This window comes from Myotis daubentonii, chromosome 8 (assembly GCF_963259705.1).
Source record: "Myotis daubentonii chromosome 8, mMyoDau2.1, whole genome shotgun sequence".
NCBI lineage: Eukaryota > Metazoa > Chordata > Mammalia > Chiroptera > Vespertilionidae > Myotis > Myotis daubentonii.
Genome location: NC_081847.1, coordinates 52,668,515 through 52,683,635, shown reverse-complemented (window position 1 = coordinate 52,683,635; position 15,121 = coordinate 52,668,515). Strand labels below are relative to the sequence as shown.

General features: G+C 42.2%; 1 protein-coding gene across 3 annotated transcripts in view; it reads right to left on the bottom strand.

Annotated features, from left to right (window-relative positions):
• ZNF407 (zinc finger protein 407) overlaps positions 1 to 15,121 on the bottom strand; it is a 411,369-nt gene that overhangs the window by 240,168 nt on the left and 156,080 nt on the right. For all 3 annotated transcript variants that reach the window (XM_059706377.1, XM_059706379.1, XM_059706378.1), the window contains exon 4: positions 4,362 to 4,436. In XM_059706377.1, the coding sequence (XP_059562360.1) occupies positions 4,362 to 4,436 (75 nt within the window). The remainder of the gene's footprint in view (positions 1 to 4,361; positions 4,437 to 15,121) is intronic.

Genomic DNA, 15,121 nt, shown 5'->3' with positions numbered 1-15,121 from the left:
GCAGCAATTAAATTACCCAGACACTGAGATGCAGGGCCCCTTAGGGCAGGGCTGAGGATCTGCCATAGCTGCTTGCTCCACCCTGTTGATTCCTTGAGACCCCGCCCCACACAGACTGCCGAAGAGGCTTTTGCATATGAATGCCCTGGCCCTTTGCAACCTGAAAATTACCTAACAAATTACACCTGGGCCAGACAGACCCAGAACTTCCAAGAGAAGGCCCAAGGCCCCACAGCAGCTTGCACTGCTTCACAGCTGGGCCTCATCTGGGCAGCGACAAACTCCAAAAAAGGAAGGGGAATCTGCAGATCTTTTCGTAGCTCCTGCTGGGTAACCTCAAGCAGAGACTAAATTAGCACCTCCTTAGATACAAGAGCCAGTGTACCCAGTGGTCAGAGTGGGACCATCCAGATTACAACTCCTCAGATCCATAAGGGACACACTCAGGGGGCAGACTCAGTGAGCATCAAAGCCCCACTGAAGCAAGTCTTGCCCCAGAAGGGTGTCTTCAGCACAGAAGTTCTCCCACTGCAGACACAGCTGATTCTCACTACCAATTGGTCTGGAGGTCAATTCCTCCCAGTGATACCTACAACAAGACATAACTACAACAAGACTGTACACAAAGACCACAAGGGAGTGCACCAAGAGTGTCCACCTCAGGTAACTGGGGAGGCTGAGCCACTGGGCCCTATAGGACACCTAGCACACAAAACCACTCTACCAACCCAGGGAAGCATAAAAAATGCGGAGACAAAGAAACAGGTCACAAATGACAGAAATGGAGGAAAGCAAACGACTGGATATAGAGTTCAAAACCACGTTTATAAGGTTTTTCAAGAATTTTATGGCAACCACCAATAAATTTAGTGAGACCCTGGAGGATATGAAAGAAGACCAACTAGAAATTAAGCATACACTGACTGAAATAAAGAATAATATACAAAGATCCAACAGCAGACAAGAGGATCCCAAGAATCAAGTCAAAGATTTGAAATACGAGGAAACAAAAAATACCTAACTGAAGAAGCAAAAAGAAAAACGAATCCAAAAATATGAAGATAGTGTAAGGAGCCTCTGGGACAACTTCAAGCGTACCAACATCAGAATTATAGGGGTGCCAGAAGAAGAGAGAGGGCAAGATATTGAAAACCAATTTGAAGAAATAATGACAGAAAACTTCCCCTACCTGGTGAAAGAAATAGACTTACAAGTCCAGGAAGTGCAGAGAACCCCAAGCAAAAGGAATCCAAAGAGGACCACACCAAGACACATCATAATTAAAAAGCCAAGAGCAAAAGACAAAGAGAGAATCTTAAAAGCAGCAAGAGGGAAAAAAGTCAGTTACCTACAAGGGAGTACCCATACGACTGTCAGCTGATTTCTCAACAGAAACCATGCAGGCCAGAAGAGAGTGGCAAGAAATATTCAAAGTGATGAATAGCAAGAACCTACAACCAAGATTACTTTATCCAGCAAAGCTATCATTCAGAACTGAAGGTCAGATAAAGAGCTTTACAGATAAGAAAAAGCTAAAGGAGTTCATCACCACCAAACCAGCATTATATGAAATGCTGAAAGGTATTCTTTAAGAAGAGGAAGAAGAAAAAGGAACTCTTACAATTTGCCACAGCATGGATGGAACTGGAGAGCATTATGCTAAGTGAAATAAGCCAGTCAGAGAAGGATAAATACCACATGATCTCACTCATTTGTGGAATATAATGAACAACATAAACTGATGAACAAGGACTGATCCAGAGACAGAGAGGCATTGATTGGACTGTTGGGCCTTGGAGGGAAGGTAGGGGAGGGTGGAGGTAAGGGGGAAAGATCAACCAAAGGACTTATATGCTTATATGCAAGCATATAGGCCTAACCAATGGACACGGACAACAGGGGGGTGAGGGCATGAGCGGGGGGGGGGGGGGGGGAGTAGGAGGTAACGTGGGGATAAGGACACATATGTAATATCTTAATCAATAAAAAATATATTAAAAAATTTGTATATTACTAAATCACAGTCCTTAGACCTATGAAACTAGAATAATAATACTACACTGCTAATAAGGTCATAGAGTAAGTAATTTGCCGGGAGCCGGTCCATCCTTGCTGTTTCAGAGGACCTGGCATATATGGCATACTGTTCTTAATATGTTTGCTCACCTTCTTGGCACTATGTGTTTTAACCAAGGTCACCTCTCTGAGAAAGGTTGTTTCCCCAGGTAGGGATTTTCCTCTGAAGTTAGGGAGGGAATAAAACCTCTTAACTAAGTGCCAGGCGGGTAATTAATCACTTTAACTATGAACAATCATGCTTAAGCTACATAATCTTTACTCCCTGGTATGGAGATAAGAAACGCCCTATCCTTTGGAATAGAGATTGATAGGATTGGAATCAACTGGTATAAATACAGATGTAACAAGACAACAGGACACAGAACCTAGACACAGAACCTACACAGATCCTAGAGACAGAAGAACTTCGCTGGAGAGAACATGGCAAAAGATCCTGGACAGAAACTGGAGACAGAACCTAGAGACAGAACCTAGCGAGAGAACATGGCAAAAGATCCTGGACAGAACCTGACTACAGAAATTGGCAAGAGAACCTGACTAGAACCTGGTGACTGAACCTGGCTGGAGAACCTAGCAAGGGAACATGGCTACAGAACCTGGCTGGAGAACCTGGAGAACCTAGCAAGAGAACATGGACATAGAACCTGGCTGGAGATCCAAACCAGAACTTCACTGGAGATCCAGACCAGAACTTGGCTGGAGATCCTGGCTAGAGATCCTGGCTAGGCTGCTGATCAACTGAACACTGTCTCCATGTCATTCCTTCTTCGCCGACTCCGTCCACACCTTTGGGGACCCCTGGACCTGCTGGGATTGGACCTCAGCAGTAATTGAGATAATCCATGTGAAAGCAATGAGAATCCAGCAATTAAAAATGTTTTGTTTCCACTTCTTAAACACTTATGAAACATAACTTGGAAATCATGAAACATAAGTCACAAATTATAATTTAAATAATATTGAATTTTTTGAATTTCAAGAATAATGCATCCAGGATATGTTCAACATATACATTTTTGACTCAAATTAAATATGTTATAAAGAAAAGTATAAGAAACCAAAGGCAGAAAGTAAACATATGGGACATCCCATTTTTGATACAGCAGGCATGTCCAAACTAAAATGCTAAAGAAAATAATATGGCTGCAATAGAAACGTCAAGTTAAATTCCTTGTAAACATAAAAAGAATATTTTACAGGCATCTTAAATTTTTACAAAGGCAATTAAACATTTAAAACATGGGAGAAGAGGCCCTAGGATATAGTGTGATAGAATAAGTTGCATGATTATTGACATTTTAAAAGAGTATTAAAAACAAAGAACATTCTAAGAGTGTCTAGAATTTCTGATACCATCTTGGAGGATTTGAGGAAAGCTAAAAATTGATTATCTTTGAAGGAAGGTGAGAGTACCTGCCCTGGGTCTGATTGGCTGCAAGTATTAAAGATTTAAAAATTTCAGAAGTAGCCATGCTCACCTGGTAGCTGACATACTATATTGCAGCTCACCTAATACAATTAACTCTAGGTGATGAAGCTAATTATGATACAATAGCAAGGAAAAAGAAAAACTGGCAGTTGATGACATAATAATTACAGTGTTATTTTTCATGACATGGCAACTGTAGTATTATTTTGGGAATGACAAAGATGTATTTCTTTAATATTAGCAATGTTTAATTCTACAGTAAGGATTCAAAAATGTTATTTTAAAACCTCAAAATAAAAATACAGGGGGAAAATAGACAAAGTGTAGTCTTACATACTTATTTTAGCTCATTCAAATGTATCAGCAGAGGTCAATTCCCTCTAATTTAACTCTTCTACTATTTGAAGATTGTTTTACAAATTCACAAACTCAAAGTTCCTCATATCCTTTCAAATATTATTATGACTACATTTTGGAGGGAGAAGGGCATAAAACAGTGGTTCTCAATCTTGGCTGCACATTAGAATCACCTGGGAATCTTTTTAAAATCCTGATTTCTGGGCCTCATCCTCCCCAAATTGTTTCTTTGTTATGGGGTGGGGCCATAACATTAGTAACAAAGAAACAGAATTTCCAGAGGATGGGGCCCAGAAATCAGGATTTTAAAAAGATTCCCAGGTGATTCTAATGTGCAGCCAAGGTTGAGAACCACTGGCATAAAACATGATATTCAACAATAGAGTACCACAAATGCAAACCATGTGAACAGGCTTGAAAAAATTCTAGAAGTTACCTTATTAAACAAATTCTGAAATGAAAATATATTAAGTTTTTAAAAGTGAATGAAAATTACCTTTCTTTGGGGGTGCCAACTCCATGTTTGCCTAGCAGATGAGTATTTAAGTGCTTCTTCATTACAAAAGCAACCCTAAAAAAAAGAAAAACAACAGTAACTATAAAACTAAAACTTCACTCTCTGCTAGAATTATGTACAAAAAGTATTTAAAAATAGGCATGTATATATGGATGTAACATAATGCACATTACAATGGCACTCTTGCTAAACAGAGAGCTGCATACAGATCAAATTTACTATAATATTTGGAAGTCAGAAATAACTGCATTTAAGTGACTGGTTCATTTTCTTATTTGAGTATACTAATGTGACCAAAACAATGATTTTAGTTCTTTAGTCATTGTCATCACTGTCAGGAAACAAGAGAAAGCAATATCTCAATGTAATAACATTCACTGCCCCCTAGTTGATCCCACACTTCAATCACGAGATGATTTCAGAAAATGTCATTTTATTAAATATTTAAGGGACTGTAAAAGATAGAATGAATAGCCTTCATGGAGTTGCCTTAAAAATATGATAATAATTTGAAGAGAGGTTTTTAACAATGATATGAATGTTTATTGTATCTGCAGCACAGGCAAAAAAAAAAATGTGCTGAAGTACCAAGAATATATGAATCACTAAAAAAAAAGAGTATTACCTGACATGCTATCTTATTTCATACACAAATCAGCTCACTTAATCCAATTTTGTTGACATAGATATGAAATGGACAAGAATCTGCAGCCAGCCCATGGAGCAACATTCTTCTACTGAATATGGTACAACATCAATTTAATTACTTTCTGTGATTGTTTAAAACAATTTAGATATCCCTCAGAAGCATCAAACTCAAATGGCTCTCTTCATGAGCAAAAAAATAAATTTTACTCTTGTAACTTTCAGTGTAAAAGGGTTTGCAAACATTTTTGTTAATTATGTATTACAGCTGTCCTTCATAAAGTTAATTACTAGTAGCTGAAAGGCAACAGAATCTATTTGCATATGTACATGAAAGGCATGACATATGCAAAAATATGATTTTAATTAGCATTCTATGATATGAGGGACTACAAATCAAATTGGCATGTTATAAGATTCTTAACATTAAACACTGAATTCATCTGGACATGTTTGCACAAACGGGCTTCGTGAGACTGTGAAGCACTATGGCCTTCTGGAAGAGATGTGTCAAAAGCCACAACCGAAACAATTCCTAAAACTGAGACTGCTTCTTTTCTTTTCATGTACAGTCGATTTGGTTATTTTCCTACAATATTATGGAACTTCAGTTTTGTGGCTAAAATAATATATCTTAATATTTTAAATGACTATTACTTAATTATTCAAATAATCCATCTCTATACACTGAAAATAATATTTTCATTATATTCCATCTAATATATAATTACTATGGACAACTATAAATAACTGATCATACCATCAATCATTAAAATGAAAAAATAATTATTATATATGAAGAATCAAACTGTGATGATATTAAAGGTTAGTAAAATAACAGTACAAAATATTCTTTATTTGTTTCTGCTTGATTAGGACAAAATAAATAACATTTTTCATTTCCTTAAGAAAGAATACAGTAATAACAACAGTCCATTTAAGTCATAACTTCCCTACTGTCCTCTATTTTCCTATAATTAAAAAAGCATAAAGCTAATAGCAAAGAGCAAAGGTTAAGAACCCAAAGTTGCAAAGCACAGCTTATTTACATGAGCAAGTATAATTTAAGAGACTTGAGCTTAGAAAATGCAGTGCAGTTTAAAAAGAAAAAATATTAGTTAAAATGTTTAAGTTTTAAGAATTGAAACAAAAATATGATACCGCACAGGGGAACAAAGTACACAGGGAGGGACAGCTTCTACCTAATGGAAAATGCTTACATGATCCCACTGAATAACTGTAACACTAAATGAGTGTTATAGATATTAAGGGGGAAATTTTATAATTCTAAAACACACTGTAGTTGTAGTCAAATGCAAAATATTTATTCACCCAAAATCTGATTTAAAGTAAGTAAAAATTCTTTAAATTTGACCCACGGAAAGCATGAGTAATGTAAAATTCTCAATATCCTGTGTTAAAAATTCTAAACCAGGCGTGATTTAGGATTAGCAATCATAGAATGCTAATTAAACTCACCAACCTCTATGGACATAACACCACCAACACATCATGACTGACTGTGGCCTACCCTTCACTACCATCCTCACAGATTTAACATTTTTAACATACTCACTGTTTTGGAAAATTTATAATCTAGATACCATGAAAAGTAAGACAAAAATAATCCCAAATCAGCAAAGCTCTGCTCCTGCCTTCACCCACGCCCTCCTGTATCATGCACACTGAGCGCTTAAGATGTGGGCAGCTTCAGGGGGTGGGATGGAAATCAGACCAAGTGGGGCCTTTGTGGAGCTGTCCTTCCACGGCCTATAGCTTCTCAACCAGATGGAGCGTCTCTAATGCTGCCACACCCTGGGCCTGTCCGCAGCCGAGTGCATGTGATTGTTCATGTCCGCAGCAGCACCTGCACGATTCTAGAAGCATTCTCAGCAGCTGCAGGGCATCAGTAACAAACAATCCGAAGTCCCTGCTTCAGAAAACGGCAGTGGTTCTCAACCTTGGCTGCACATTAGAATCACCTGGGAATCTTTTTAAAATCCTGATTTCTGGGCCTCATCTTCCGGAAATTCTGTTTCTTTGTTACTAATGTTGTGGCCCCACCCCAGAACAAAGAAACAGAATTTCCGGAGGATGAGGCCCAGAAATCAGGATTTTAAAAAGATTCCCAGGTGATTCTAATGTACAGCCAAGGTTGAGAACCACTGGAAAACCGAAAGCCGAGTGAGGGAAACAGAACAAAGGGAAAACAGAGAGCCTCTTAAATAGTGATAAGTGGAAGGAGAAAAACTAGAGAAGGAGGGGATCTGAACAGGAGGGGATCAAATTTTACATGTGGGTGGCTCAAGAATGTGATTTGTGAGTAAGGGGGTGAGAGGCTGGGCATGGCAAGGAACAGGGAGCCGCAACCCATAGAAGGGCACCCAGAGACCATTCTCAGAGGGTGCGATACAGGGCGGAACAGGAGCAGCAGGCTTGGTGAGGGCGTCAGCCTCACAGGCCCTGATAGCTTGGGCTTGTACCCAGCGAGAGAAGAAAAGCCTCACAGGCATCACAACAGAGGAGAGACGTGTCGGACTCACATTTCAATAGATTCCTAAATTAGAGGGAAGGGAGAGGAGAAGAAAGAAAGGAGAATAGAGGGAGAGAGAAAAGAGGGGCGAATTAACTGTCTCCTGCAATAATCCAGGCAAAGATGATAGTGGCTTGGACCAAGGGCTAGCAGTGAAGAGATTGGGTCAAATTCCAGATATATACTTGTGATTAGAGCCAACCAAATTCCACATGGATTGGATAGGGAGGCAAAGAAAATCATTGAAGGTTTTGGCCTAGAAATACCAAGCTGCTCTGAAGGAGAACGCCAGTCTGGGAGACATTCGATAAGGAAGCCTCTCTTGGATGTCAAACAGGAGCCTAATCAACAGTCTTGCATTCTCTGAAGCTATCCATCTGGCAAGTGCCTGACAACCTGAAGAAACACCTTGAAATAATAAGAAACAGTATTTCTTAAATATGATTGATTTCCAAGTATATATAATTGCCTTAAATAACATCACTTAGAACTGTTTTTGGTGTCAAAGAGCAGCACAGTAATAACATTTACATCCCAGCTAAGACTTCTACTTTTCAACACAAAACTTTCATGTTTTACCTCCTAATTTTAAAATAAATTTTCCTGCACATCAAACCTATATAATAAAAGCCTCATATGCAAATTGTCCCCACAGGCAGTCGTTTGACCAGGAGACCATGAGTTCGACCTCTCGCTATGATGTGCACTGACCACCAGCGGTGGCACAGAACATGGCGGGCGTCGGCAATATGGCCCTGGCAGCGGGCAGCAGTGGAGGTGCTGCCAGCCCCAATGGGGCCCAATGAGAGTGGGAACTCGGCAGAATGGTGGGGCAGGTGGCACCAGACTAAGGCGAGTGAAAGTGGGGGCTCGATTGCTCTGATCGATTGCCATGCAGATGGAGACCAGCAGCAGCAGGGGGTCCGGCCATGATCAATCACCCCACAGATGGGATGGTGGAGCAGGTGAGGGGGCAGTGCCAGACCAAGGATGGACGCCAGGCGGGACTGTGGGTCTGCAAGGCTGGAGCACAAGCTGGGGCTGCGAGGCTGGGGATGTGAGTTGGGGCCCAATCTCCACAGGCCACACCAAGGTACCCCACCTGTGCATGAATTCGTGCACTGGGTCTCTAGTCCTATCTAATAATAGACAAACATGGTAATTAACCGTACCTCCAACATGCTTCCCATTGGTTAATCAGGGTGATATGCAAATTAACTGCCAACCAAGATGGTGGCCAGCAGCCAGGCAGCTGAAGTGAACAGGAGGCTTGCTTGCTCCAGTGAAGGAGGAAGCCAAGGTTCCCCACCTGCCACTGCTGGGCTCTGAGCTTGCACTCTAAGAAACAATGTTGCAATTATAGAAGCTAAACAAACCCCAGAAACCTGCTTTCAGCTAGTCGGGCCTCAGAGCTGGAGCTGAAACAGTGTTTCTATTATAGAAGCCAAACAAACCCAGATATCTGCTTTCAGCAGCCGAGGTCTCAGAGCTGGAGCCACGCCTCAGAGGTAAAGCCAACTCTCAGCTCCAGTGACAGCCATAGAAGGTAAATAAATCCCAGAATAAAAAAAAGAAAAAAGAAAAAAAGGAGAGGTTGGGAGCTTCAGTCACCTGCCAGCCTGAAAGCGGCCCTCAGCCCCTCACCCAGACGGGCCAGGCACCCCAGTGGGGACCCCCACCCTGAAGTGGGTGCGACCAGCTGCAAACAGCCATCATCCCCTCATCCAGGCTGGCCAGGCACCCAAGCGGGACCCCCACCCTGATCCGGGACACACTTCAGAGCAAACCAGCCGGCCCCCACCTGTGCACCAGGCCTCTATCCTATATAGTAAAAGGGTAATATGCAAACTGACCCTAACAGCAGAAGGACTGGGAATGACTGGTCACTATGACACACACTGACCACCAGTGGGCAGACGCTCAATGCAGGAGCTGCCCCCTAATGGTCAAAGAGCTCTCACATCGGAGGAGCTCTACTCAGCCACAAGCCAGGCTGATGGCTGCCAGTACAGCGGTGGTGGTAGAAGCCTTTCCTGCCTCCTCAGCAGCGCTAAGGATGTCCGAGTGCAGTTTAGGTCTGCTCCCCGCTGGCAAGTGGACATCCCCCGCGGGCTGCCAGGCTGCCAGAGGGATGTCTGATTGCCATCTTAGGCCCAATCCCCCGGGGAGTGGGCCTAAGCCAGCAGATGGTCATCCCCTGAGGGGTCCCAGACTGCGAGAGGGCACAGGCCGGGCTGAGGGGCCCCCTCCCCCCCCGAGTGCACAAATTTTTGTGCACCAGGCCTCTAGTCTATACTAATAAAAGAGAAAAATGGTAATTGGCGTACGAGCTACCCTTTTCATTGGCTAATCAGGGCTATATGCAAATTAACTGCCAACAAGATGGCGGTTAATTTGCATATGTAGGCACAACGCAGGGAGGCGAAAGGGAAAGCAGGAAGAAGCCCCCTGCCACTGACAGTGATTGGAAACCCAGGGGGGAGCTAAGAGCTGGGGGGCAGGGCAAAAACGGCCCTGGGGCCGCCTTTGCCCTGCCCCCCAGCCATGATCGGAGAATCAGGTGCCTTTTCCGCCCTGGCCAGTGATAGCAGGAAGTAGGGGTGGAGCCAGCGATGGGAGCTGGGCACCGTTGAAGCTGGCAGTCCCGGGAGCTAGGGGTCCCTTGCCTGGGCCTAAAGCGAAGCCCACGATCGCGGGGCCGCTGCAGCTGTGAGTCCCCGCTGCCCTGGCCGGACGCCTCAGCCAGAGGCGTCAGGCCTGGGCAAGGGGCCGATCCTGCGATTGGAGGGTGATGGGGGTCAACGCCTGAGGGCTCCCAGTATGTGAGAGGGGGCAGGCTGGGCTGAGGGACAACACCCCCCCCCCCCCGCACCCAGTGCACGAATTTCGTGCACCGGGCCCCTAGTATAATATAAACCTCATCCTTCAGTTGCTTAGGTTTTATCACTGTGGAATTATTTCCACTTGAGAATCAAGAAAGATTATCTGACTGATCTATTAAGGTAAATAAAATGCACAATAAAATTCATTGTGAATGCAATTAGAGAAATGTGAAGGCAATGGACACCCAAAGCCACGACATTCGGGAAGTCCCTAAACCCTACTCTGTCCTTGTCAAGGTTTAACTCGGGGACCAAAATCAGGTTTGCACAGGCTGTGTGTCTAGCATCAGAGGAAAGAGAGGGAGCAGTAGCAGGGTGAGTTGTAAATTTCTGCTACCTTTCTATTTGTTTCCTCTTCTCTCTAAAAAGGTCAGATGTTCCTTAAAGATAGGCCTATAGGAACAATATCCAACTACTACTTGAAAAAAATCTAAGGACTGGAACACATAGGTTTAAAAAAATGTCTAAAAACAGGTTAGCTTAAGACTATGATGTAAGACTATAATGATATCAGCACATTCATTTCCTCGGCTGAGTAACTGACATAGTTCTCCCATTGGTCCCCTCCACACCACAGCTACACAGATCCCAAGCTACCTATCAGAACACAGGGTGAACTAAACAATAATATAACCAACAGTCCTCAGTCACTGCTGAAGAAACTGGAAACAAACACACAAACCAACAAGCAGCAAGATTAGCTGGCAGAGGCGACCTGACGATCACATAAAACAGTCACCTCAACCCCACTCGTGGCCACCTGTCCCCCCTGCTAACTTGGAAAGGCTGCCACACTGGGCTGACTGGAGCAGCCCTCATCCCTGAGGAGCAGTTCACAGACACATGCAGATAGCGAGTGTGGGGGAGCCAGTGCAAAGGCGATGTCCTCCCACGGCTCTGCCTTCTGTGACTCCTATAACTGAGAACACTGAGGACATTCTGAGTGGCAGTTTTCTCAATTCAAGTGTGAGGGAAGCAACTCTTCCTAAGAGTTTTGTGAGGATGAAAGAAAATAAGGCAAACACAATGTTGCATGAGGGACAGGTGAAGTCACCTTAATAAACCATAGCTAATATTAGCACTGCTATTAATAATCATGCCATAATGTGATAACATCTAGCAAAAGAACAGTTTCAGGATTTCAACTCCAAAAGCCTATGTGCCTTAGGCCACTTTAGGCAGCACCTTACGTGATACAAAGATCAGCACCAATGAAATTGCAGGTGATGTGTGCAAGACAAACTAGAAAATCAAGAAGCAATGTGACAAAGCCATCACCTCAAACACCGCCACCCACCTATGTGAAGAGCACTAACCTGCGATATGAACAAGTACTCTGACTCATTTATATTAGATATCTATTTTTGTTTACATTGGTCCCCAAGATGAGGAGGCAAGAAAGAATAATAATGGTCCCCAAGATCAAGTAATAGCAACAAGCAAAGAGTAAGAAACAATTGCCTAGCCAGTGTGGCTCAGTGGTTGAACATCGACCTATGAACCAGGAAGACACAGTTGGATTCCTGATCAAGACACATGCCCAGGTTTCAGGCTTGATCCCCAGCAGGGGACGTGCAGAAGGCAGCAGATCAATGATTCTCTTTCTTCACTTATGTTTCTATCTCTCTCTCCCTCTCCCTTCCTTTCTGAAATCAATACAATTATGTATGTGTGTGTATATGTATGCGTGCGTGCGTGTGTGTGTGTGTGTGTGTATATATATATATATATATATATATATATATATATATATTAAAAAGAATAAGAAACAATCACATTCATATGGCCACAAACCCACAGCTGCCTTTTATAGTTTTGACTTTGATAAATCTCTACATTAAAAATAATAATTCTACCTAACTGGGAGAAAGAATAGCCTAATCAAGTGAAACTGCTGAAATCTGAATTTTAACATATCTTTAAAAGAAATAATATTTCAAAGCATTTAAACTCCTTCTAAATCCTAGAGTCCCACAAAAAAGCAAATCTGCCCAGAAAACCACATCACCAAGAATTCTGCTCCCCCAAAAAAAAGTGAAGACAGAGCTCACTGTGGCCGAGTCTCCCAGATCGGCCTTTGGACCTTCCACCGCATTTCAATCCCTTCCTTCCTTTCTGGTCTCTTCAAAAGGCCTGGGTGCTCCCACGGGTGCAGAACCCAGGTGCTCCACAGAAAACACCACCCAGTGGTCCCTACCTTCATCCCTGTGATGCAAGATGAATACATGAGAGCACCAATGTGGCAGGAGCAGGATTCTGGACAGAAACTGCCTGGGCTTCCATCCTGGTCCCATCAGGAACATGCTCTGTAAACTCACACATATCATTCAACCAGGTGCCTTGGTTTCCTCTTACATAAAATGGGATGGTAGTAACTGTTCGTACCTAATGGGACTGTTATGAGGGTTACAAGATTAATGTTTGCACAGTGCACAGAATGGTACCTGACACATTCTGAGCACTATAAATCTCTGCCACTTTTAGCTATTAACCACCCCAGGCTCAGAGGTTCAAGAAATAATCACTACCTCCCATGTCCTTATTCCCACTGGCCAGTGCCTTCAGAACTGGGTACAATGTTAGCAGAAAGAGTAGTTGCCTGCCATCTGTGAATGTGAGTAGGAACCCAAAATCTAGAACTTGAAAAGTGGCCCCCTCCTCTAAAAGCAACAATCCTGGTCGATCAAAGCCATTGAATTTCTGTGAGCACAAGCTAAACAACTTAGTGTTTATTTATTAGCAGCAGTCTATTCATCTGCCAAAGTCCACAAGGCAGAAACAGAAAGTATAAGCAGACTATTAAATAATGAAGAATAACAATCCCCTTCCCATGTAAGTTCTAGATATACAAAAACCTATTATCAATAATGTGATCTGGCTTTTAGAGCAAATGTCACTTGCCATTAAAAATATATAGAAAATTTTGCCATATTGTGTAATGTCTTTTTTATGATTAATAAGATATTACCATTCTGAAAATGACCGTAATGGATAGATTATTCTTATACTGTAGTTTTATATGTAATGGTATAGTTATAAAAGATGGATGAGTTACAGATTTTCATACTGCAGTAAGTGACTCTACATCAGTTTCAGAGCAGTGGCTCCTGAAAGATGTCCACACCCTAATCTCTGAAACCTGCTGGGTTCCATGGTAGGGGGGGAATGATGATGGCAAACCCACTGACATTACAGTAGAAAAATTTTCCAGTATTATCTGGGTGGATTGGTGTACTCGAAATGTTCTTAAATGTGTTAGAGGAAGACGGGAGAAAGGAGTCAGAGAAAGAGCTGACTATGAAAGCAGGTCAGAGATGCTCTGCTACTGGTTTTGAAGATGAAATGGACCATGAGCAAGAAATGCAGGTAGTAGCTCGAAGCTGGCATTGTGTCAACGCCCTGTTCTCTAACGACCATCTCCCCGTGGTTTTAGTGCTCATTAACTAATGGTGACCACCTTGATGATTATCATGAGGACTGGAAAATGGGAGTGTTCTAATTCTCTCATTCCTCCTATCTTTATTAGCTGGCTTTCTTCTATAAACAACTTCATCATTTTCCCATCTGTCTTAAGATACTCTCTCACCCTCACTCTCCTTCAAGAACATTTTTAATGGACTCTTGAATTTTCATTTCTATTCCATGTTTTATAATAAATTATCATAATTATGGTTTTTAATTCTCAAACTACCCCCAAATAGGCCAGTGGAGACCCTTTAAGGCTGGCTACTATGTCCTGTTGACATCTCTCCTTTTAATGTCCAGGTATTTCCCTGTTTCCCAGCACAAGGTGTTCCAAGATGCCTGTGTCTTCTCTGTGCTGTAGATCTGGAATCAGTCTTGCTTCCTAAATAAAGAGTAAGATCTAAGCGCCAACGATGACTGCTTCTGGGTATGACTGAGTCCAAGCCCTTTCAATGCACAAAACTAGGAAGTAAATAAATCAACAAAGTAATCACTATATGGTGAGCAGAAGAGGAAATATACACAGAGGAACTTGACTGCCATGTACCAAATACTGTAATTTGGTTCATGAGTGTTTATTAAGACAATTGATTGCATCTTTTCATTATTCTAAAATAGTTTGTGATATATTTTCAAGTGTCATACAAATAAACAACTGTTAATAAATCACACGTTATCTATGGAAGGTCTGAATGGACTGCTCACTACTGCTTCCTTCATCTTCTAATAACCTATTTCGAGTGCTAGTTCTTCTAAACCACTTCTGATTATTTCCTGCTTCTCGCTATCGCCAATTTTTGTTCCTGCTCCCACCTTCTCAGAGTGAAACTTTTATTCATATGCAGTTATATTTCAAAAGCATAACTAATTTCATGGGCTTCAACACATAACCTCATGGTAGATGGCTCTCTATTCATGGCCTTCCAAGGGCACTTCTTGTCTGAAATGACGACACCTTAAAAAAAATCTAACAGTCATGATCTTCCCTTACTAATGGTTTCCTCCAGACTTCCCTAATTCTATCGCCCCAACCACTTTCCTAATTTAATGATCATATTCTCAAAGTCATAAGTCATTCATAGACTTCACTAATCCTATATAATAAAAGGCTAATATGCAAATTGACCAAACGGTGGAACAACCTGTCACTATGATGCGCACTAACCACCAGGGGGCAGACGCTCAATGCAGGAGCTGCCCCCTGGTGGTCAGTG